This window comes from Betta splendens, chromosome 3 (genome assembly GCF_900634795.4).
Source record: "Betta splendens chromosome 3, fBetSpl5.4, whole genome shotgun sequence".
NCBI classification, from domain to species: Eukaryota; Metazoa; Chordata; class Actinopteri; order Anabantiformes; family Osphronemidae; genus Betta; species Betta splendens.
Window position 1 is genome coordinate 4635554 of NC_040883.2, and position 25406 is coordinate 4660959.

The 25406-nt window shown below is 47.3% G+C and overlaps 1 protein-coding gene across 2 annotated transcripts; it reads right to left on the reverse strand.

Moving 5' to 3' along the window:
• Positions 1-9438: 9438 nt before the first annotated feature.
• On the reverse strand, positions 9439-15561 carry irx6a (iroquois homeobox 6a). 2 transcript variants are annotated; one of them, XM_029145227.3, is made up of 7 exons: positions 14286-15561; positions 12908-13186; positions 12065-12174; positions 11464-11759; positions 10678-11355; positions 10348-10459; positions 9439-10039 (listed from the first exon to the last, which is right to left on the reverse strand). In XM_029145227.3, exons 1-6 carry the CDS (start codon positions 14349-14351, stop codon positions 10353-10355), a joined length of 1536 nt encoding a protein of 511 aa, XP_029001060.1. In that variant the 5' UTR covers positions 14352-15561; the 3' UTR covers positions 9439-10039; positions 10348-10352. The 2 variants fall into 2 exon arrangements, with proteins under 2 accessions (XP_029001060.1, XP_029001061.1); XM_029145228.3 differs by having other exon boundaries at positions 12908-13136; positions 14286-15559.
• Between the last annotated feature and the right edge of the window lie 9845 nt (positions 15562-25406).

The following is a 25406-nucleotide window of genomic DNA, read 5'->3' on the forward strand; positions in this document are numbered from 1 at the left end:
CACCACTTTGAGCCCAACTGAGCCACATTAGCAGTCCTACTGTACTCTACTGTACATATAGTGGCACCGTAGTTCTGACCTCACGGAACAGGTTCCAGATGAGCATGGATGTGCACTGAATACTCCATGTGCACACATGTTATTTATTTTACCATAGAATAAAGGGGACGGGTTTATTGCCCTGCACCACAACCATTATTTACAGCCTCAGCCATCCATATATCCTCCATCATCCACTTTTATGGTACACGCAGAATGATAATTATGATAACAATAATAACTACCCATATAAAATACCCTCACTGCGCTTGGGAGCATGAATGAGCTCTATTCTTTCCAAGACACTCGGCGTTCCTCGGTGGAGAGTTAAAGCAAGCGCCGGTTTCCCTGGAATAAAACCCAGCCTGCATCTGATATTGATTCACAGCTACGTTTTGGAACGTTTTATTCAGGATAATTTTCCACCTCGGGAATTTCGAAGTGTAAAGGCTCCATAGCGAATCGCTCAGCGTGTTTGAAGATGCCGTATAATCGTTCTTTTTTTTTTGGTTGTTTTTTTTTCTTAAGCTGGAGTACGTCTGCACTCATAGTGCAAATGAAGGTTATAGTCTCTCATGGTGTGGCCGTCCTGCACATCAAAATGAGCCGGAAATGTGCACGCGTCCGTCTGTTTCCCTATCAAAACACTTTCCATTTGCTTAGAGGAGCCGTAAGACACCGCTCGGCCTCCTGTGAACAGAGGTTTTAACTCAAAGCTGTCGACAGAAATACCCATTCTGAGAATATAACATTAAACTGCGTTTCCCCCCAGTTCTTCTTGATCCGGGCTTCTGGGCATGCGGTCCGGTTGGGTTCAACGCGAGGGAACGCGGGCGCTCGTGACACAGCCACCGACTGGAGGAGGCGGAGGGCGAGAGGGGAGGCCGGCGTCTCGGCCCGGATGAACTGCACATGAACCGAGCGGAGTAAAGGCAGAGTCATAAACACACGCCGCTCGGCGTTATTGATTGGGGAGAATAAATGAATGTTTGCTAAACATATTAGATCAGAGAAGACGATGTCGATGATGTGCGGCGCAGCCCCGGGTCTCGTCTGTTTGTGTTTATTCGAGTGCGTGAGAGCCCGTCTGCTACGGAATGCTCCTTTATTGACGCGTTCTTGTGTGTGTGTGTGTGTGTGTGTGTGTGTGTGTGTGTGTGTGTGTGTGTGTGTGTGGTTTCGCGTGAACGTGGAGCTGCGGTTTAATTGGCTGAAGGGCGACCGAGGCCCAAAATGTCAGCTCGCCTCCTCACTGTATGTGGAGACATCTGTCTCTAGAGGTCACTGCAGTTCCATGGGTGACACATGCAGCTGGGGCCAACAGCAGCTTCCTGTTTAACGCAGCCGCTTAGACAATAGCCGTGAACTGGAGGGAAGGAGAACCGGAGAGGACCCCGGGGAGGTACTCGCTGTCAGCGCACAAACACACACATGAAAGAAAATAATAATCTGTTGGAGCTTTATCGCTAAAAGCTGCAAAATGTAAATGGGCGACAGAGGCTGTTGGGCGCTAATAAACGCGGGACGAGGTAGGAATGAAATGTGTCCAGATGCTCCAGCTGCTTCTGTCTCCTGCTCAGGCTGCAGTGGATTAAAAAAATACATTTAAGAACCAAGATGCCCAGGATTTCCCAGCCCTATGAGTTACTGTGGGCAATTATCTCAGCACACAAACGCCCCCTTGTACTTTGCTTTCGTTTTGGTTTTGCTGCTCGAACCATTATTTTAATCTGGAACACGGGTTAAAAGTGGAAAAAAACATGTTGCCAGGCGCCTCTCTGCCACTAATTCTATTACACTGGGTTATTTTTGAAAGTTCCCTCTCTAAACATTTGCTGTCAATAGTGCGCTGCTGCGCTGCTGTTCCATATGCTTTGTTTGTATTGTGGTTGTGGTTGCAGTGGGGCTGAACCCGCCCGCTTCCAGCAAACCAGTGGCAGCGGCGCGGCCCGCGTGCCAAGTTTAAAATTAGCAACAAATTTAATATGTACTCCGCTGGCATCCGGTGCCTTTCGCGGAGTGCAAAATGCTCTGATAGTCTGTCACGGGGTCTCGCTGGAAGACCACAATCGGGCCCAATAATAGCAGCTCCGCTCGGAGGACGGAGGGGAGAGACGGGGCGAAATCCACAGCAGATGCGGGTAATGTGCGCAGCCATCGGGCCGCTGAGGCTGCAGCACTAACACGAGACCACCAAGACAAACTCGAGTGGCGCTGGCAAAAAGGGGGGGGCGCGTGTCGCACTGTGTTTCTTCCCCACGGCCACAACCTCAAGCCCAAACTATTAGCATGACCTAAACGACAAAACCATGCTCCTGTTAATGGCATAATCGTAGAGGGAAATGATTTATGGCTTTCATTTTTAGGGATCACTCTCCCCATAACTCCTAATATGGAGGAAAATATCTGTTTTCACTAAGGGAGCCCTCCCATAATGCCTTATAGGCTGTTAAAGCATGGAAAAGAACATATTGGTGTCATAAATCTAGATTTCAAACTAGACGGCATAAAACATAGAGCAGATCTACAGATGGGGACAATGGGGGGAAAAGTTAAACCAAAGCAAAGGATTACAAAACATCTTTACTGGCTTGGATGTGAAGTCTGAAAGTTTAAGGTTCCTTCTATTAATAGTTGCTCATCAACAGATCTCTGGCTCTTGGTGCCATCAATCACGTCCCGCGCTGCCCACAGTATTATGCCGAGGATTTATGGCATATTTTAAAAAAAGGACAGGACGTGTCTTTATTTTTGCCTGGTGCTGTGTAATTCAAGTCAACCGCAGGTTTTAAGGGGATTTACAATCGCAGGCTGCAGATCATTTGTCCTTTGAATAGGTTACACGCGTTTTCCTGCCGCGCTTTGACGTTTTTTAGTATTTGATTAAATGAAATGCCTCCTTATTAAAATACATATAATAGAAAGTACAATATATGCTAAGAGGATGCCTTGACAAACGTTTGGTGACCTTTCGTGCAGACGAAGGGCTGGTGATTCGCTCGGCTGTAGTTTGGCCTCTGACCAGTAGAGGGAGGTCATTGATTTATTTCTGCCATGTTCCTGCAGGATCGGCCTCCGCGCCTCCTCTGGGCTCTTGATCTTGAGCGATTCTGAAGAAACGTGTCAGTTATTATTTTTAGACAGCCGCATAATGCGAGCGCAGCGGGCCGCGTGAGGGCTCGTGCCCCGCGCGTGGGGTGAGGGTTTCCTGGCGGCCGGCCCCTCGGGGGGGGGTCCCGTCGCCTGACTGCGAGTGACTCCGCGTCGCGCCGTAAATATCCGCGGCCCACCTTCGAAACGGCTCCTCCGCTCGCTCGCCACATGAAAGTGCAAATGGAAACACTTAGGGTTGGGAGCCGCATCAGTCATCGCTGGAATAGGACGGCCAATAAAAAGGGCGTAATTATGACGCTCCATCATTTTACACAGCGTCGGGGAGGGTTCAAATATTTGCCTGCGTGCCCAAAGGGGGGGGGGTCCCACCCGTGAATAATGCGACCTGTGCTTTTATGAGCGTGGTGTGTTTAGGAGTGAACGTTCCCCCCCTCCCCCCGCCTGTTTACCTTGCTGCTGCAGAACGCGGCGTGTGAGGCCTCTTATCGCGGCGCCGCATCAAAGCCGCGTCACCGCCGCCGCTGCGCCACGACAACGCTGCCCCGTTCTCGGCCGCGCCGCTTGTTGTGGGGCCCTTCGCTGTCTCCCGACGAGAGCCCCTTCAGCTCGGTGGCGATAAACAAAGTCATTCCTCGCTCCCCGCGGCATCTGTAAAACATATTTAAAGGATGTCATCTGATTTACAGGCCACGGGGCCATCTCCAGTGCCGTAAATTACCCTTGTTTTTGATCCAGAGCCTTCTGTAAGTTTTCAGCATGACATAATTGCTTCAAGGTGCACTTCTGTAATTTTTAGTCACTTTGCATGCATAGGTTTCTGAGGTCGGCATTGTCAGAGTAATGATATGTTCTGTAATCACGGATACAGTGTTCTTGGAAATGCCTCTGCATTCCTTGGTGTGTCTGCTTGATGCATGAGGGCTGTGAGTAGCAGTGAGCAGAAGCGGTGTAGACATCAGGCAGGTGTGGAGACTCCATTAGAGCTAACAATCATTTGACTTGCACGCCGGTGTCTAATCCTACACAGGAGCTTCACGCAGAGAGGCAGACCCTCGAGTGCAGCCCGCTGGAGAGCAGCGCTGTCGAAACCGCACTGTTACAGAGCCCCGCTGCGAGTTTTCCTCCCGCCTGCATGATGCCAATGAACCTAATGTAGTGAAAATACTGCGCTGAGGTGGAGGAGGCTGTTCATTAGAGGCGCTACTGCTGCTGCACCGCATATCTGTGAAGAAGGGGGGAAACAAGGTGTAGAGCCTCCGAGAGAGACAAGCTGCTGGCTTCACGCGCCGGACTTCATCTGTCAAATCTGCAGCGGTGTTGGCACCGGCTGAACTCAGGAAATTGGAGACATAAATTGAAGAGAATTGATAGACCTGCTGCTGCTTTGCAGAATGCTGTTGCTGAACACTGTTATTGTCTGCCGTCCAAATGTACTGCTCCACAAGCTGTCACTTAAACAACTCCACCAAAATAAACTCTGAGCGACTGGATTTTTCGGAGTCGTCCCTAAATCACCGCCGAGCGTCGACCTTGTATGTGATTTGTGTCCGCGTAATGTGAAGTTACACACTTGCGTCGCTCGACTTCGTACAGATATATGGAATGTTTCCTTTCCACTTATCTGCGTACAATCATTCTGTGGCTTCTACGTGCCTGCGTGATTATAATCGTTCATCCCAGCAAAAACTCCCAAACTAAAGGTGCTATTAAAGGTCAGCAAATTAAATAGAATTCACGGGACGGCAACCCAACATAACCTATACAGGATAATGGAGTTTCCAGTCAGAGTGACTTCACATTAAATTACTCACTTACCGACTTACAGGCCCATGTGGCCTCTGTGTGTGTCCACAGACAGTTGTGTACAGTAGTTTAAAGCACAACTTGCCCAGTTGTCGTCCTCCAGGTGAGAATGAATATATGAGAAGCATTAGCTTTTCCATACTGTGATGTCACTGCTTCTAACTGAAAAAAAGTGTTTTCAACTAACCGAGACTTCAGTCAATGTGTAATGAGCCACTGCAATGCTAAGATCAGCTTGAAGTAAAGGAATATTACAAGAAATATAATTGAGTACCCAGAGGCATTGGACTGTGTACGCTAGAGGGAGCACAGTAGTTTCTGTGGTCACAATCGATTGTGTGTTAAATGGTTTTAATTAATTAATTAATTAATAAATCACACAACCACCATATACTGTACAAACACTCTGTACCAACGTGAATCAGAGTGAATGAACTGCCTCTTTCAGTCCAATGTTTAACGTGGTTCAAAGAACAGCACAACACATCTTATTTATGCCAAAAATCTGTTTCTGTTATTTACATCGGTTCCGCGACTTGTTTAGAAGCAAGAATCTGAGACTTGTTGTGTTTAACAGTCAGATGGAGCATCGGCAGCCGGCGCTAAACACCGACAGGAGGGGAAGAAAAACAGAAGGAGAGGGCGAGATTAAAAATGAAATGAGGGGGGGGATTATTAAAGGGCATTAAAATGACACACAAGATTATTTTGATGCGCGTCTGAGGTCGGCAACAGAGACGCGCTGGTCCAACGGACCACCGCGAGAGAATAAACAAGATAATGAGAGTGAAGACGGTTCAGGCTGCTCACATTCAGGAAAAATGGATCTCACCACTTCTGTGTTGTTGTGGGACCTTATTGCACTTTTCTGCTTCATTCACTGTTTGTGTTTGGTCTAAGAATCGAGTGTCACTGAACGACGGCCACTTCAGAGGTGACAGACGGACGCTCGTCCAAACTGGAGTAACTGTATAGCTAAGTTATGTGACTCAGTACATTATTACTTTTCCAGAAAGTATTTTAAACAGGCTCTGAAAAACCTCCAGAGAGCAGTTCATCCTGTACAACAGTGTGTAATCCACATGTCCAGGTATTTGTATTCAACATAAAAATTCACAAGTTTGTTATTTGAACTCTAAGCTGTAGACAAAATAATAGAAGAGAATTGATTACAAAAAGAACATATTCAGGCTCTAAACAGTGGACAGGACGGACGTCTGCACATGACAGACAACCCTGGGAAAGTCCTGGGATCACTTTGGGGACATGATGTGTGTAGAGGTCCCAGATCTGGTGGAGCGGATCACTCTGCCTCGGGTGCAGCCCTGATAATGGAACAGAGGCTTGTGTTTTTTTTTTTTTTTTTTGGACACGCAGCGCAGGTCAAACACAGGGTACGGAAGGAAGCAGGGGTCGCAATGCAACATCCACCCAAACCGCACAAAGCCACTTCTTCATCCCCTCTCTGGCCGGTGCACCAAGTCCATAATTGTCTTTGACAAAACTCATTAGCAGGGACCTTGTAGCAACATCGGCAATCAGAAATTCCATGGAGGGGGACATGCACAGAAACAATGTCCCACACACATTTCATTGCGCCTTTTGACAAAATGTAATGAAGTGTGTATATTGTCCCCCTCATGTGAACTCTGAGCCATTGGTACAAAGACTTAGTTTTATGAGCCATTGCTGCCCAGCGTGGGACACATCAAATGGCACCTCCACGCTGGCTCCTTTGTCAGACCAGAGGGCAAATTATTGTCCGAGACGTTGTTGTTGTTGTTATCATGGCTCCTATTTATACCATGGGGTCACTGCTATCGTGTCAGAATAATTCCTGCTCTTTTCCTCTGCCGGCACATGCTCATTAGACGCTCGACGTACACATGTGACGGATGTCCCTGACGGGGCTTTGTCGGGGGTTAACCCCTCGTTGACCTATAGCATCATATTATGCAACACGCCACAATAACTGGCATTGTTCAGCCGCTCGGCGCCGCCTAAAGAGTGCGCTTGGCCAAAACGCACACAACAAACAGTTGTGCACTTGATGCCGCGTACGCCTGACCCGCAGCAGCGACGGGGTTTCTCTCCGCTCTGGCCTCGCTGTCCCGCGATATCTAGACCACGTTTACTGGTGAATGTAAATGATTCCTGGTGAACAGGGTGAACATGTGTTGTCCTTGAACTACTACTGCTTCACACATTGTGAATCCCACACTCACCTACTTCAGTGTTTATAATATCAGATATTAGCGTTAGCCATCCATCCGCCGGCCTGTTGCCCTGAAAAGCGCATGAGGTGCAAAGCAGCAACTGGGCCCAGCGAAGGCCGGTGAACCGTGACAGCGGCGAGGAGGCGGGGGCTAATCTGAATGTACACTTATGGATGTAATAACAAGCGTATGAGCATAAAGACGCCTCCTGATTTCATTCAGGCAGCGTTGACAGATTAATCGTGTCAAACCCGCTAAAGTGTTCGTGTTTGCTGCGGCTTGTTTTTCTTTTTTTTCTTGCATATTTGTGCCTCATTCACAGATTATCTAAAATCTGTTTTGGATTATGCAAACATCATACTGTCATAGACATGCCCCATTTCCCCCTCCCTAATGAAAATGTTATTTACCAAGAGGAAGGCGTGTATTAGGGAGATTTAACTGTGCACATACAGTGTAAGAAATGTATTATTTTGTACTTCACCATGACTTTATGTCTGATCTCAGATTAAAGATGTGATACAAACAAAACGCCTTGTGTTTGTCCTTCACCGCCAAAAGTCCCACTTAATTGATTTCACTTAATTTTACAACTAAGAAATACATTGGGTTCCTTTTGATTCAATGGACGTGAGCATCATTGGTGTGGACCTGATGCCAGATGTGCTTCCTGTCACATACACCTGTCTGACGTGCCTCTCGCTTGTCTCTCCTCCGTGCAGATGCTTCAGCCATATGTAAAACGTCGCGTATAGGAGGGCCTAATTGATCTGTTAGCCGCTCTAAGCATGCGTAGCTATATGAGCCCATCATGGCCATTATCTGGGCTTCCCCTGGTACCGCCATGCTGCTAATCCCATTGTGCATGCATCGTTACCTTCAGCAGCATAAAGCAGCTTTTCTTTACAGCCTCCAGTTTAATTAAATCTGGTTGTAAATATTTGATACACACCAACCCTACATTTTAATGTAAAGAGCAGCGGGTCAGGTGTCATGGCTGATTACTGCTGACGAGACACTCCCCGTTAGCAGTTTGTCATTAACGGGCGTCTCCTGAGTGATTTAGACAGAAGCTTATATGAAGAGCTGACAGTCCTGCCTCATAGAAAGTGGCTCTATTTACCTCATAATGTATTTTATTATTCTATAGTGCTATTCATAAAGAAATATAGTCATTGGTGAAAACCTTTGATTAGTCTTGTCATATTATTCCCTAATGCCTTTGTTTTCTCTCTGGCAATTGCGGATTAATTCGGTTTAAGCTTAAGAGTGAAGGAATAAAACTGGAAAAAAAATAAAAAAATTCTAAACCTAAATAGGACAAAATTATTATTCCTGACCTTCCTCATCCTCATTCTGGGTTTATCTCCATGCATTACTAACAGCTATTGGCCAAGGACACGCCAGGCGCACACAGGACCCCAGAACTGGGCCTGAAACGCTCTAATGCGGACGTTTACAAGAGTAATCCCACAAATACAAGCTGCAACGACGCTTTGCAGGTCTGTTATTTCCAGGGAGCCCCAAATCAAATTCACTAATTTTAACATATCAAGGAACGACGTCAGGGCAAAGATAAGCAAAAACTGACGAGCTGTTCAGAAGTTACCATTTCTCTGAAGACCTGCAGAAACGTTTCACGCTCGTCAGAGTGAATGTGTTTCATAGAAAGTGCGTCTGAACCAGCAGCGGTTAGTTTACACCCTTTGCGCCCTTTTGTCGTTTAATGCGGCACTCGTTGATATTGAAACTTGGAAAATGTGGAGATGGAGGCGTTTTTTCTCGGCTGCCCGGAGGCATCGGGCTCCAGTCACCATCTTATTCCAGCTGTCTGTGGGCGAGTTCGACGCGGACGGGACGGACCGCGTGCAAAGCAGCCGAATCAAAGGGGTTCCGGTGGACCATGTGAATCTCTCCGCTGGGTTTGATCCTACAAATGACCTTTTAATTAACACAATGTTAAGTTAGAGGCAGACAGAGCGGCATTCATCCCGCGGCCCTGCCTCGTTGCCCGCTCTGAACAGTAACAAAGTGTTTGATGCCACTTCCGATTAGACGCTGACAATGGGGCGGCGGTGCCCCCTTTCTTCCGCAACTCGTGGATTTCGCTCACGTCCTCCCGTGAATTATGACCTTCCGTCAGCGCCGCGGCTCCGTGCGTCGAGTCAAGATCGTCCACTTTGATCGAACGCACATCCGCGAATGTTTTAATTGGCCCGAATGGCGGCGGAGCTCTATAAATAACCAGGACACAGGAAACGGAGGCTCTTGGAAAAAATGTATTGTTAGAAAAAAAAATTGTTTTTTGCCGAACACAGAATGAAACTCACATTGTAGCACAGTGACAGAAATCTGCAGGTCCACGCGCAACACGGGGGGGAGAGGGGGGAGGAAGGGGGGGGTGAGCTGGATCCAGTCCGTTTGGAGCCAACTTTACGTCAGACGAGCTTTTTTTTCTCTTTTACAGCAAGCGGAGGGACACGAAGCCACAGGAGAACGCAACATGTAACGAAACGATACGCGAGGATACGACTTCAACCGAGGAGCACGTTAAATAACCAACAGAAATACAACAAAATAATAAATACACGGAGAAATACATTGTTGCACAACACGATTGCCATACACAAATGCGGCCGTCTTTATATAGCCATTCTCATACCTTTGCATCTAGAATTTTTGCATAAAGTATTTAAACACCATTTAAAAAAAACAAACAAACAACGCTGTGCAAAATAGCCACGTCCACAGTTTGACCGTTCCCACTGGAGCAGCCAGGTAGCTCCCAGAGGCCACGCCCTCCGCCAGTGTGTCTTTTAGTGCATAATTAATGTCCTGTTATTTATTGTAGGGAAGGTTTCAGAAATCTAGAAGAGACAAGAGAAGAGAAGTGGGTTAGAAATGATTATAACAAGTATTTTCTACTTGTTGTAACTACACGAAGTGTGTGTTTGTGCGTGTGTGCCTGCGTGCATGCGTGCGTGCATGTGCGTGTGTGTGCGCGCGTGCATGTGTGTGTGTGTGCGTGCGTGTGCATGTGTGTGTTTGTGTGTGTGTGTGCCTGCGTGCATGCGTGCGTGTGTGCGTGTGCGTGTGTGTGTGTGTGCTTGTCAGGGTTTGATGGCGTTCTTGTGTCCCTGCTCGTTGTGTCCTCCTGCTAAGTGCAGCCTCTCACCTGCTTCACCTCTTCATCACCGGTCTGAATGCAGTGACCTTGTCCTCCTGCAGGGTCCCACAGGCCTCACTGAGGTCGGACGACTGTGCCTCCGCTTTGCCGCCAGAGAATCCTGTGCAACGTTAAAAAAAAAAAAAAAAAAGCACAACTAAGGTGCAAGTTGGCCAAAAGTGTCTTGCTACTTCTTGACCCAGAAAATAGGCTTCAACACAACCAAATGCACGTGAAATCTGCCTGACAGTCCTATAGTGTGTCTTTAATGCATGAATCCGGTTAGGCTGCAGAATTTAGGCTCTACATCCTTACGTGCAGTAGGAAAGGAGGACCTACCTTCAATTGTGGAGTACTGGCATGTGTCTGGGAGGGCAGCATAGGATGGACAGTGCAGCTGGAGGCCCTTGTGACTGTAGCTGCCAGGGCCATAAACTTTAGAGTGCAAGGATGAGCCCTCAGAGAAGGGGCTCTCAGCATTGGTGATTCCACCGGCTTCGTGGAGGCTTCTCATTGCGCCACACTGTCCAGCGGGAGCCGCCGTGAGCCTGGCGCTCTGGAGCTGGCAGTCCCCGGCCGAGTTGCTGGTCCTCGGCTCAGAGCTGTGCTGCTGCGGGCTCAGAATGAGCCCCGACGCCGCCGTGCGGGCCAGAGACCATATCCGCGGCTTATCGGCCGCGTCGAAGTGGGACAGGGCCGCGGCTCCCGCCGCCGGGGGCGCCTTGGCCACAACGGGGTCCAGGAAGTCGGGCGGGAGGGGGGGGAGGGCGGCGACGCTTTTGAGGGCGCCGGGGAACGCGTGGAAGCTGTTGCTCAGGCTCAGGTGCAGCTCGGAGCCGCAGTCTCTCTTTTGAGGCGCTGCGGACGCGGACGCGGACGCGGCCATGGCCCGCTGCAGGTCCCGCTCGTCCGCCGCCGCTTTTTCACAGTCGCTGTCCAGTTTGTCACAGTCGTCGTCGTCCATGTCGTCCAGGTCGCTCAGATGCAGGTCCTTCTCCTCCTTGCAGTCGCCCGAGTCTTGAAAGAGACGATTCACACGGTTTGAAACTGTGCCTACTGTGTCATTTTAGCCTCTCTAGTTTTATTTGAGCCCTGGTTCATTGAATATTGTAGAAGTCAGATTACCTTTGGTGACACACTCCTGGTCACTCTTGTTGAGCTCATCTTTCCTCTCGTCGTTGGCCTTGTTCTTCGGGGACCAGGTCATCTTGTTCTCCTTCTTTAGCCGCCTCCTGGCGTTGGCGAACCACGTGGACACCTGGGTGAGGGTCATCTTGGTGATGATGGCCAGCATGATCTTCTCGCCCTTGGTGGGGTACGGGTTCTTGCGGTGCTCATACAGCCACGTTTTCAGGGTGCTGGTGGTTTCACGGGTTGCGTTCTTCCTTCTGGCCGTGCCATTAAAGTCTACTGTCCCGTATCTGGAGCAGATTCACACACACACACACACAGGGACACAGAATCACAGACGCAGGCCATTAGTGCAGTAAGCGAAGGGTACCACTCTACTCACCCAGACATCCTATACTTCTACCCCCTGCTGTTTGAAAACGCTACAGTTTCACTCCATGCAGGTATCAGTCTGGAGTTACACTCTGACCTTTGATCTGAATGTGGTGCACGGCCCAAGTGAATGGCTGCTTTTGATGATAAGTGCCAGAACACTTTTCGGCAGGTTTACTGAAGCTCATGTTGCACACAGCGGCCAGGAATGAACAGACCTTACCTGTCGTATTGATACTGTCCCAGGGAATGGTCATAAGGGTAGTATGCAGCAGTCTGAGTGATGCCAGAGTGTAAAGTGCCTGTGCTGTCCTTAATGTCATACTGGGGGTTCTGGAACAGAGGAGACACTTCCTTTAACACAGCAACACAGTCAACTGAAGGCTTTTCTCAGCATTTGATTATTTATGAATTAAAATGTACCAAAAAATCAGTTTTATTATAGAATAAAGTGAGAGCATGTCACTGCAAAAACAAGCCTACACATGGAATTATGTCTCTTATTATTAATAATAAACATAGATTAATGTATAGCATCACATGAAACATTATGTGCTGATGAATTAATTATAAATGGTAAAATGGTTGTGTGTATTTTTAACTGTATTGCTCTTTAAATATAATTAATTATATTTTCACAGACATTATAATAAATAAAAATGGATTTTTCATATAAAATAGGGCAGACATGTACATTTAGTTTGTGATGAACCATCAATTTGACTTTAGGAGGGGCACAAATGAAGCAGTGGAATAACACATTCTTCATAAGTTCAGCAAACGAACTCAAAAGGAAATTTGGAACCAATTATTGCTATGAAAAATTGAAATGACGTTGTTTTCCAATCATAAAGCCCCTCTGTCTATTTTCTGCACCACTCTGCATCACGTAAGTGACAGGCTGATTGCGCTCGTTCTGCACATCACGGACAAGACTGGACGTTGGATTCAACGACTCGTCCGTTTTTGCAGCGTGGGATAAATTGATCAACAGAAGCCGGCTGATCGATCAGCCCGAGGCGCCCTCCCCCCCGTTTGCGCCGCAGATGAGGCGACGTGAGCCCACCAGAGTGGAGTAGATGGCGGACGGGTCGGTGCTGTAGGGGAAGTAGTTGGCGTAGTTCTGGCTGGCGGCGGCCGCGGCCGCGTAGGGGGAGCTGTAGACCCCCAGCGCCGCGTTGAGCTCGGTCCGGCTGCTCGCCAGGAGCCGGTTCTCGTAGGACGGGCAGCAGAAGGAGGCGGCGGCGGCGGCGGCGGCGGCGGTCTGGGAGCCGCCTGTCCCGTCAGAGACCGACCTGGAAATCGAATCGCAGCAAGTCGTACTGGGGTTTGCCGACACGAAAAACTGCATGAAGAGAACCGTGGATAGAAATGGTCATTGGCTGATTTAGCTCCTGCGTGGATGTGTGAGACAACTGTGAAGTGGCTGCAGGGTGATGCTGTGCAAAAAGACGCCCAGCTGAACAAGTTGCGCAAGGCTGCTGCGCCCTGGCATCTTAAAACGGCGGAAAACGTGGACCGCTTTCTTTCAGATAGTTTACGGTGAATCACGTGTTATTATCTAAACTTGTGACCTGCCTTAATTTGAGGTAAGTCACCTCTCGGGTAATTACAGCAATCAGAGAGAGTAGTCTACTACATGCGCGAGTAAATAGCCCGAGCGATGTCACATTTTTGTCCATTCACTGCATCTTAAGAAGAAAATAACATTTATATGTATATGAAGTATATAGAAGTAATAAACAACACATGGATATTTGCCAGGAGGATAAAAAAGGTGTTTGCAATTCATGCGAAATAAGTGATTTTCTCCTGTTAAACTTCCCCGCACAAAAAAAACAACCATTTATATTGAAATTAAAAATGCATTTTACACTTAGGGTAATTTTTCTGAACGTTAAACACAGCAAGGAAATAAAAGTTAAGTGACGTCTTGCCAGAAAAGTAACTTTTGTCCCCTCTCCAACTTTACTTTCCCAGAACTTTTCGTATTTAGACAGAAGGCGCAGAAACAGCGCATTTAAATGCCAATAACACGGTTTAGAATAAGACCCTTTTGCTGTCACGATAAAGCAGCGTGTCCTCTCATCAGTAAGAAAGAAGAAAGTTTGCGAATGTGTGGAGCGTGACTTAGAGCCCCGCTACACGTCGTGCGCGTGCAATAGGTGACACTCATCTCTATTGTCATCAGAAAAACACGTGAGTTCATTCATAATTCAGTGTAATTGGACACGACTGCGTGTTTATCGATATTTGGTTCATCAGCAGAATCACCACGCGACACAAACTCCCGATACAGTCGGATCACATCACTCGCCCCTCAACGTGCTCTTATTAGAGAAAATCCTCCAAACTGTAGTGTCACAAAGTAAAATAGCCGAAAAAAGGAAATTAATGTGTGTATGTGTAGAGAAAGGTTTGCGGAAATAAAAGCGGTCTCTTACCTGTGAAGTTGCATTGTACGGATATCCAAATTGCGAGAAAGACATAGCTGCTTCTTTTGTTACCATCAGCAATATTCTTCACCCTTGATCGATTGCAACCAATTCTACTTCAAATCCACCGTCTTACACACATTTCCACGCACGGCCTTTCGCTCAATAATAGATGACTTCACTCATAGGAGGGAGACTTTAGGCTGGCACCAGCTGCAGATTGTTTTATATGAATGAATAATCCCCCCCGAGGACCCGATAAGAAATGAAATTAAGCGTCATTAAGTGCAAAAAAATTTGTTGTTGTGTTAGCTGAAGGAGGCTTAAGGGATAACGTAAGACTTGCAAGATATGGACTGTGCTTGTGCTATTATTTGTGGCTCTATAGTTCTTTAGCATTCATCCATGCAGGGGTATCAGCGTGACGTCACTGTAATCCCGGAACGGCAGGGTACCAAGGATAGAATAATGTCTTTGCCAATCACGTCCAACACTGGGGTTTCTTAAGGTGCGCGGTAGAAAGTCTCTTCTCCCATTTCTCTGAAAGAACGATTTCACCAATTCGTGGAGAAAAGTCTTGTAAATGCTGTAATTGTTCCACTTTATTGAATTGTAACACGGCAACATGTGGAAACCTCTTTATGAAGTCAAATACGTTAGAAAAAAAAAAAATAAACACCGAAGATATTTCTGCAAGTCGTGTCGATTATCACTAACAGACAGAGCAGAAGAAATTACTTTCCTTCTCTTTTCTCGCAGGCAAACAGCGATCACACTTAAACTAATGAAATTTATTGAGAATTTTCTTTCAACAAAGAATTTAGATTGTTTACAATCTATCATATTTCATGTAGAGCTGGCATTGTTATGCATTTATTATTATTATTTTAATCCGACCTCTGCTCCAGTCTGGCCAGAGGTCCGTCCCGGAGTTAATGACGATGATGTTTCTATCCTTCTCTATTAGAGAGCGGGGCAGTCCCAGCAGGAACTGTTGGAGGGGCGTTTGGCAGGTCAATAGACCAGTGATTGATGCGCGCCTGGAGACCTACGTGACCATTACGCATAATGCGTAATTGTATCAATTAACAAATGGATACACGGCCTTGTTTAACCAACGAGTAACACAATGAAAATATGCCTTCGAGGTGAAATCTGAAGAGCTGTGCTTAAAAAAGGCAGCGGAATCCCCGCTCCCCAGTCTAATTATATATCAGCGGACGGGGGCGACGAGTATTGCATTTTAATTGAATGATGGATACGCAAAGATGCTGCCTCACGGTGATTGGAACGAGGCACACATTTTAAGCCACGTTAGATCAGCAGCTCGTCGCTTTCTCAAATAGGCTGGGACGGAGGGGGGGGGGGGGTTCCCTATATACACTATTTGTATATTTGTATTGGCAGTGACGGCACTCATCAGCCACACTGAATCATGTGATCTATCCTGTGTCAGGTTTCCCTTGTCGCAGCTGACACCCTGTGCCCAATTTCCCGGTGCCCTTCCTTTCCCAACCGGCTCTATGCTCCCACCCCCCACATCCCCTCCCTCCCCCCAAGAGACGCGTCTGCGATAACGGTCTTTCTCTCCGAGGGGCGCTAAAGAGCCGCGTGTAGGAGATGAAGATCGCCCGTCAGAGATTCCCCTCAAAGATAAAGTGGACGCAGCGGTCCGGTCTCGGGGAAGGACCATCTCTGAACACCCACAGGCTGGAGCAGGTCTCACGCGCACCGCGTCTGCGCTTCCGACGGCCGTTCACCGCTTCTGACAGGCTCCGATGCTTCGGCGCTGAGGTGTTGGGTAACACGTCCTCAGCGTTATTCCCTGCGTTACCAACTATTACACCACGTTTCTTTCAATAAATACTTTTCAACAAAGGATCACTGCTTTTGTTTCCAACTTGTTGATTCTTTCATTGTGAAATGTTAATTGTTCATAACATTTTTGACCAAGTAAACTGCCTTGTAATAATAAAATGAGTAATTTACCCAATTTGATCAAAATCTCTTATATTTGAAAAGGCATTTTATGATGTTTTAACCGGACTGTGACTCAGTTTAATGGGGAAAACATGAGTAAACACATTTAAAGCCATATTTAAACTCTCTCTTTTATGTTGGATGGACTGTAAATTGCTTGTTAATCAGAATATTGCACATTTTTATGCCCAAACAAGGAAGTTGTGCACGCAGGCAAGGTGGAATAAAGATAGATGTAATTGCATGCCGGTAGTCAATGCATTTCTACAAGGGCATGCATGATGGCCCAAGTGCATATGGACAGACTCATGCATAATGCATGTCCAGCAGTCAGTGTAGATCCCACTGAATCAAGCCAAAATGAACACTAATTGTAATGGCAGACTGACCACGGTGCCCTTCCACCACAACGCCACAATCAACCATTTCTTTACTAAGTCATCACATCTACCCAGGTTGTGTTTCTGCAGCTGAAAGACAGACAATGGTAATTAACAATTTGTACATCCCAGACGGTTACATCTGTGTTACTGGAAATACACAATCATATTAGGATGTGTCATTGTGATATTATCAGCATGTTTGCAAAACTTTAATATTTTCACCGTCAGCAGTTAAGTTCGGTCAAGTTTTGAGAAAACAAAAGAAAAAAAGCCCTAAGAAAATTCTGTAAATTTCTTCTGGGGCACGAGAAAAAAGCATTAAAAATATCAGATGAGACCAAGAAAGTTCAGCAAGAAAACCTGATGAGCGTATCAGCATCCAGGTGCTGCCCCATTGACTGTAGCAATTTGTCGACGTACCACTTGGCCTCATGGTGTAATAAAACATTTAACTACGAACAGACAAAAACATTCGTTCTCACAGCACGCTCACGCCGGTTATTTAAGAATAATCAAGTCCAAGCGCGGTTCTGTCTTCTTTTAACTGACGCATGCTGTTACTAATGAGGCCGAGTAATGCACGCGTCCTCCATTAGAAGCATCACTGAGTGGAAAAAGTAAAATAAAAAAAAAAATCTGCAAAGGTTAAGTCAACACTCAGTAGCTTCCAGCCATATTTTCCTACTTAATACATTTCCTATGCTGACTTAATGAACCACACAAAGCCTTTCTGGTTTTTCATCAGATGGGGGGTGGAGGCGGCGGCGGTGGCGGCGGTGGAGGGGGGGTGTATGAAATGGTAATAAGGGCAGACAGACGGAGAGATGGAGGGAGAACGCCGAGCCAAGCAGGGGATGAAGCAGCACCTACCTGGAGGTGTGTGATCTCATTAAAGCCAAATTGGTATATGCCAATAAATCCAAGGCACTTGTGATCTGGAATTATTACACGCGCGCACACGCACACAAACCTCCCCCCTCAATAACATTATTAGTACTGTTAAATTATCCAAAATGGGAAGAAAAGTAATAAATATTGTAATGAGAAATAATAGAGCAGCGGAGGACGCGTGGTCGCAGCCGTGGCTGCTTAACACCAAACAAACACCCTGAGGGCTGGTGAATAATTACAGCACAGGCCGCCGTCATTAAGGCTCCAACACAGACTCTGGTACCAGAACCACCGTCTCCAGAAGTCAACTGGGTCCAGAGAAAAAAAGGAGGGGTCGGTGTTCGGGTTCAAAGTTACGTACGAGTAGAGCCCTGTGTGTGTGTGTGTGTGTGTGTGTGTGTGTGTGTGTGTGTGTGTGTGTGTGTGTGTGTGTGTGTGTGAATGCACTGTATCTCTTTGGTTTTGCCTTCCACCCTTTACAGACGGTCTACATGAACGGACAGGCATAAGTGCTCTTTCATTTGTAGCCTCATCACTTTGAATGCTCGTAGTCAGACGCTTAACTCAAACAAACCCCAGACATCTTGTGTTGGGAGCCACATATTCCAGAGGCCCCTGGGGCGCCGGAGAGAGGGAGAGAGCAAGGTGTGTGTGTGTGTGTGTGTGTGTGTGTGTGTGTGTGTGTGTGTGTGTGTGTGTGTGTGTGTGTGTGTGTGTGTGTGTGTGTGTGTGTGTGCAGCCTGGCAGAGTCCCCTTGAGGCTCCACTGTAAAGCTATCATCAGTGGTGGTGTCAGGGATTTGTAGCTTGTCACTGAGGGAGAGAGGAGGATAGAGAGAGAAAGAGAGAGAGAGAGAGAGACAGAGAGAGACAGAGAGAGACAGAGAGAGACAGAGAGAGAGAGAGAGAGAGTGCTGGCAGTGACTCTGGGAAATAACTGCTTATGGAGAGAGAGACTGACTCGCAGGGTTTGTGTAAGTGTACGAGTGTGTAAGAAGGAGGTGGGGAACAAGTGGAAGGAATGTGTGTATTTTCCCCCTGGGGAGGAGTGTGGTGTGGTGTGTGTGTGTGTGTGTGTGTGTGTGTGTGTGTGTAGGGGAACAAGTGGGAGGAATGTGTGTATTTTCCCCCTGGGGAGGAGTGTGGTGTGGTGTGGTGTGTGTGTGTGTGTGTGTGTGTGTGTGTGTGTGTGTGTGTGTGTGTGTGTGTGTGTGTGTGTGTGTGTGTGTGTGTGTGTGTGTGTGTCTCAGGTATGTCACAGGTTGATCGTATGATGAGCACCCATGAGCCGTCTTGTACCTCAGGACCTTGGCTTCTTTGTCCGAGCGTGTTCCTGTCGGTAGGTGTGTGTTGTGTACATGTCTATTCTGGGCACGTCAGGGCTGCGGCGTGGACCCACACGAGCATCAGCGTATACGTTCAGATGTGAATGCGATCCCGTCACCAGCGCCAGCGGTCCAGGGTCTGTAGGCTTCCTCCTGTTGGAGGCACGTGTGGTCCACGTCAGGGTGAATGCAGGCTTCAAACCCAACCCTCGCTCTACAAACTGTTGCTGTGGATCTGCAAGAAAAAAAAACAACACACGTCTGGAATGACGATTGGAAGGCTCATTTTCTCATTGACAACCATGTATTCCTGAAATCACTCGGCGCTTGACCAGGTTTCAAAAGCCCGAGGGTCACGATATGCCCTCCACTCATAAATGATCATGTCAGCGTTCAAACGGAGGACGGAGGAAAAAAACTAAAGAGAAACGCACGACGAGGTAAATTGCCGCTCCACGGTTTCCATCTGACTGCAGTTGCTAAATCCGCTGCAGCGTTGTGGCCCATCTCTGGGGTCTGCAGATCGCAGAGAGACAGCTCCTATTACTGTCAGTCCAATTACCGGCCACAGCGCAGCCACTGCTGTCAACACCAGACGGGTCAGACCGTGTACTGGCATCTTCTCCCTCACGCGTTATAGCAGCGGGACTTGTACTGGTACTGTATGTTCCAGCATGTAGCACAGCTATGAGTGAAAAGACTGTCCACATATTAATGTAAACCTCTGTTATAATCACGCGAGGACTGGAATATCGTCGGTGAAAAAATCAGAGGCTGCTTCAAAATGCTGCATGAAATAAAAAGCAAAGCTGTGACACAGCGCGATGCAGAAACGGTTGCACTGTTTTCCCTGTGGTTTTGTGTGTCCTTGTGGAAACAAACCGCACATGTGCACACGTAGAGCCAGAAGTGGGGAACGCGATGAGAAATGGTCTAAATATTGAAACACTCTCCATTACAGAAGGCGGTGGTCTGGTTCGAGCGTGTCTGCTGAGCTGCCGCTTGTGTCGCACCACACGGAGACAGCGAAGGCCCGGCCCCATCTGGTCCGGGTTCAGTCTGGTTTGCTGCAGAGCCGTGCCAATACAAATAGCTGAGCTTGATGTTTGTTTGCATAAATTGTTTTGAAAGGCTTCGCCGAGAGTTTTTTGGGGTGGATTACGGTGGGGAAGTTGGAGAGCCAACGTGGAGGAATAATCCTGGCTGGGCTGACAGTTAGATTTGCTCTTCTTAAAAAAAAAAAAAAAAAAGAATTGTTTTGGATTTTTTTGTTTTTTGTCGGTTTCTGGCGACCACTTTAGGCTGTGAACTTTTCGTGGAGCGGTGTGCGTGTGTGTGTGTGTGTGTGTGTGTGCGTGTGTGTGTGTGTGTGTGTGTGTGTGTGTGTGTGTGTGTGTGTGTGTGTGTGTGTGTGTGTGTGTGTGTGTGTGTGCATCTGCCCAGAATGTGGCTGAGCGGCGGTGGAGGATGCGGAGCTGCGCTCTCTTGTCTTGTAGCTTTGCTGTGTCGATCTCAATAACATCAACCTAGCGTTTAACACATGCTAAAAGTTCAGCTGAAAGTTCAGAGGCCTGGAAGAGGAAAGTGGTGTCTCTTCATAAAGGCCCTCGCGTATCCACTTTGACTTTCCTCCCTTGGGCCGAGGCCGCGGCGGAGGAAGGAGAAAACAAAGTCCCGTCGTGAGGTGAATTAGGCTTGTGTTACACATCTGGAGGAAAATGAAAGTGTATCTTCACGCTGTAAGTGCAGGCACGTTTCTAGTTTTATGCCGGGAGCGAACGCTGTAGTGACCACTTGATGCTGGTTATGATTCAGCTCTGCGTTTGGTGCAGGTATAAGAACACTGACTCTGTGTTCAGGTAAGTGTGCCGCTTATCGCTAACCGCTAGCAGACGTGTTCCTGCGCTAGCCGCGCTGATGCCCCCCCCCCCCCCCCCCCCCGGGTCTCAGCCTCCACGAGGATGGGAGTGGGGCTTCCACCAATGACAGTTCAATCGTCGCCGCGCTCTGTTCCTCATTTGCTGGTTCCTCCGCGGTCCGGTCCCAACCAGATCCAGATGCAGCTAAAAATATTTCTGCTGCAACATTTGTCTTTGTCTCCGAGCCCTTTGCAGCCACATCATGTCAGGCTGCAGAGTTAATGATGGTATATTTTCTAGTCGGTGGACAAAAACCTGACACGCTTGCTCCGTCCGTAACCATTGATGGGTTTAGCCTCAACATACACGCGGACCTTTGACAAGCTTAGCAAACACGGGGATGCAATGTAAAACCATGTGCAACAACGTCCCTTCAGCTTTCTCTTTGCTTATTTTCCGCTGGCACATTTCAGTGTGACAGGACATGTAGTGACTGGATGGCGGTTTTTTTATCAGCTCGAACTGTTCCCACGGAAAAGTTTTCCTCCTTCTTCTTTTTCTGCTGTCCAGCACGAACCGAAGGCCCCTAATCCGTCCTACTTAAAAGCAGATGTTACATGGTTGCCAACATCAAAAGGTCCCGTTAACTGTACAGAAGGTGAAATCAAATCCTTCTGATTGGCCTCTCCTCTGGTTAACGCGAGCGCGCCTCGCCGGATGAACCCTGAACTCAACCTCGTACCCAATACATCATCCGATTACAGGGGAAGCACACGCTTGTGGCTAATTTCTGATTTGCGGATTGTCAAGCCTACTTTGGGGAAACGCACGAGAGCTGGACGGGGTCTCGACGAGGCCCCCGGAGCAACGCAGACGCCTCCGAACGAGGGCTCTCGGCCCTTGAAATGCAACTTGTCTCATTTTCACATTGTCTTTCCCTGCTGCGTTCAACGTGTTTCCCATTTTGAGGCTGACATATCTACAGCGTCGACGTTCCGTCTATTTTCCTGAAGGGTATTTACTCTGAGAAAAAATAAGGGGGAAAATATGGAGCGGGCGAAGTGGTGCGCGAGGGGAGACGGGGGTAACAGCCCTCCTTTTAAATATATGGTGAATAAGGGTCCTTCAAGGAGTGTTGTGTTTACACTGCTTGTGGGAAAACAAATCGGCACAGGCGGTTTCTGAGGAGGCTGTAAAACAGCTCTTTGGTCGTGAGCGCGGCTTAAATTCTACAGTGGTGTCACCCCAAGGTGCCGAGAGCAAATATACGATGTTACCTTAAGGCTAAAACGGGGAAAACATACGGAGATTGAAGCGCACACCGGTGACAAAGTGAAGCCAAGGTTTTACCTAGAAGCAGCAAGAATGAGAACAAATGTAATTTACTTTTGCTATAAAGTCTAATCGTTAAATACGGCGCTAAGGAAACAAATGCTAAAAGCTCATCCTTCAGCAGAGAGTGAAAATACTCAGTTTGAAGATTCACAGTTATGCATATGTCTTTCTTCAGAGCTCCCGGAACTTGAATCAGCTTGTATAATATCACACTGATTTGTCATCATTTTAATCATTGCGTTATAATCATTTGTATTTACTGATGCTGCTGCTATGACAGAACCAACAACCTGCCAGTGACTCAGATCTGACAGCTGACAGTTATCAGATATCATGCAGTCTGATCCTTGACAGCGCTCGGGCTCCTGGGTCGAAGCTAAAGCTATCGCTTCACAGGCACAGACAACAGATGGCAGTGGATTCAATTATAAACCAAAATGTGTTATTTGTTATTAAATGCATAATTCGAACATCAAAATAAAATACTACTTACTAAAATAATATTTACAAATCAAGTCAATTGTAAGTTTCATATTCACTTTCCGACTTTGCTCCTGGTTTCATTACGTCTCCGTCTCCCTCGTCCGTGTGTCTGCTGATCAGCGCAGACTGTGGATGTAGTTGTGTGTGTGCTTGACCTTTGCCGGCAGGAGACGGAGGGCTGATACCACTGTGTGGGCCTCTAATCTGCTCACTTGGCCCCGGCTGTGGAGTTAGTTTCGCTCCGCTTCATCTGCAGCTCCCCGGTCGTAAACGCGCCTGCACGTTCAGGCCTCCGCCGCTCTTTGACCCTCTGTGCTCATCCGTCCTCATGTGCTATCACAAATGCACACACATGCTGCAGTGTGTCTATAGAAACGTCCCATCCTGCTACACATACTGTATGTCTTGGATTGGACTCTAGTTGCACATGGTCATAAGGAATGTGAATCTACGTATACATCGGTTTATAGGCAGATAAAGTTAGATTCACCAAAAACAAACTCATCATGTAGTTTGTTCTTCCTACTTGCACATGTATTTACCCTCTATCTTATTATATGGAGTATTTTCCCATTACATTAACACGCCTGTGCTTCTGATAACAAAGCTTTGGGTGGGCTGGCTGTAAAGGGAAGTGGGTTTATGGCAGCTGAGCTTGTTGTTAACATCTACAGTAGAAGCTCCTGCCCTTTTTCTTATTAGATTGTGTTGTTAGACCCAAGTAATTTTAATTTGACATATGTTATGGTCTATTTAATTAAATTTGCTTGTTAAATATAAAGATGTTATTGTGAAGAGTTCGTCCTTGAATCTACATCACATACAATAATTACACAAATACTGTAGCAAACAATATCATATATTGTGCACATGTCCTCAAACACAGACTGTTAAAATTGCCACATACTGTATGTACAGTAATTAAACTTGGTACCTAACAAGTGTTTTTATATATATATCTATATATATTTGGTGTGTCAAAGTATTGCTCCTTAATTAAAACTTGTCTTTTAGAATGATGCCTTTTTTTAGTTTCAACTGTGAATTATTCATGTATATTTCCTTATTAGTAATTTCTCCTTTCATTAAAATTGTATGTAAACTTCCAGCGGCTCGTATACGATTGTCTACAGCCTTGGTGAGGACACGCCTGGGGAGGGTCATCGGGGACAGTGGTAAGACAGAGCACTGAGGCTGAAGCCTTGTAGCCCCCAGTCCCCCCCGAGGGGGTGAGGGTCCTTGCCAGGGGCTTATCGCTTCACACACTGTCTCTCCCGATTGTCTTCCCTCCACTCATCCCCTTCCTTCCACCGCTCTCCGGCGCTCCTCCTCTTCCTCCTCTTCCTCCTCCCTCGCACCTCCTCAAGCTGTCGGCACACTGGTACCAAGCGCTTCCTTCAGGAAGGAGAATTCCATGTTCCAACCACAGACGGATACACGGAGCCCGATAACCCCTGAGCCGAGCGCTGCACCGCCGCCTGACGCGAAGCAGATATCCTCCACACGCATCTCTCTCTGGGAACGGGGCAACAAATGGAGCTGTGGGCGCGATAGCGGAGAGCCCCTTCACATGACTTAACTTTTAACGTTTGAGCTTTAATTCAGTACAGCTATTGTCATGTGCTGCAGGTCATAGGTGCATTTTGAGGTTCACTTGATTGAAAAGGAAAAAGCCAGACTGCGTTTAGGCTGTGTATCCAGTTTTAAATACAACTGATTGCAGGTGGGGTTAAATAATGTTTGTGTTTTATAGAATAAACGTTGTCTTTATTGCTTTCTTGGACAAATATATAAAGCATCAGACGTATCATTCATTGATGCGCTGAGTTCTAGTATTATACATTGGCCGTTGTAGATGTTACGCAATGCATTTCCACAATCCCAGGTTATCTAACATCCACTGACACACGCACACGCAGCCACAAACCGGTCGGCCTCTCGGGGAGAAAGGTGGAGCTGAGCGTGCACAGAGACCTCACAGCCCCGTGACCTCATTATTATTCAGGAGCAGCAGTGAGAAGATGAGTGGTGCTCCGTTCCCAGTGCAGCTCGCAGCCAGCTCCAGTGGATGATGTGCATGAACTGGTGGCATGCGTGTGTGTGTCCGGGGGGTGAGAAGGAGGGGGGGGGGGGGGCATCTCCACCCCCCCCATTACTGTCACACGTACACACACACACTAACTTCCTCCTGGAAGATAAGTGGCCTCTGCTTTCTGTCAGAGTGTCCTCAAACAGAGACCCCTGGGTCCTCTCGCTTGGTGGGAATGTGGTCTTCTCCCTCCACTTATGCCCCTTCCCTGCAGATGAGACGGAAAACAAGACCTGAGGAAAACACGCGGCTCCTCCTCGCCTCTCGCCTGCCATACTTTATTTGCTATCTCTCTTCCTCGGCCCCATCCCGTTCTCTGCCTCCCTTTCTTCTGTCTCGGTGGTCGATAGCGTTAATTGGCTCACTCAGTCTCTAGTACATTGATTGCGGTCGCTAATAAAAGGGCTATTGATTGGCACTTTGTTTAACACTGGCCCATGCAGTGAGAACTGCCCTCTACGACTATCCTGACAGGAACCCTCTCCTGTTTGCCAGGCTCTTAATGTCATAAATTATGTCACTCTATTAGGAAGAGTTCTCTTAATTTGTGGGAAGTGCAACTACTTGAAATTTTTTGGTATTGTGCCTTTTTCCTGTCAAACCCACAGTTCATTAATATAACTCTCATATCTATTGAGTGAGACAGACAAGGAAAACTCTCTTTAGGTACAGTACAGTAGTAGTTAAGACTGTATATGTTCCTAGTATTGTTCACATTGTATTGATAAAAACAGGACCTAATACAACAATGACTAGCACTATACTGATTTAAATGTGTATTTATTC

Coding starts and splice junctions, on each gene's coding strand:
- irx6a (XM_029145227.3), bottom strand. CDS start 14,351: ATGGTAACAAAAGAAGCAGCTATGTCTTTCTCGCAATTTGGATATCCG. Junction 12,175..12,907: donor CCGCCATCTACTCCACTCTG/GTGGGCTCACGT, acceptor CCTCTGTTCCAG/AACCCCCAGTATGACATTAA. Junction 11,356..11,463: donor CCAGGAGTGTGTCACCAAAG/GTAATCTGACTT, acceptor GTCTCTTTCAAG/ACTCGGGCGACTGCAAGGAG.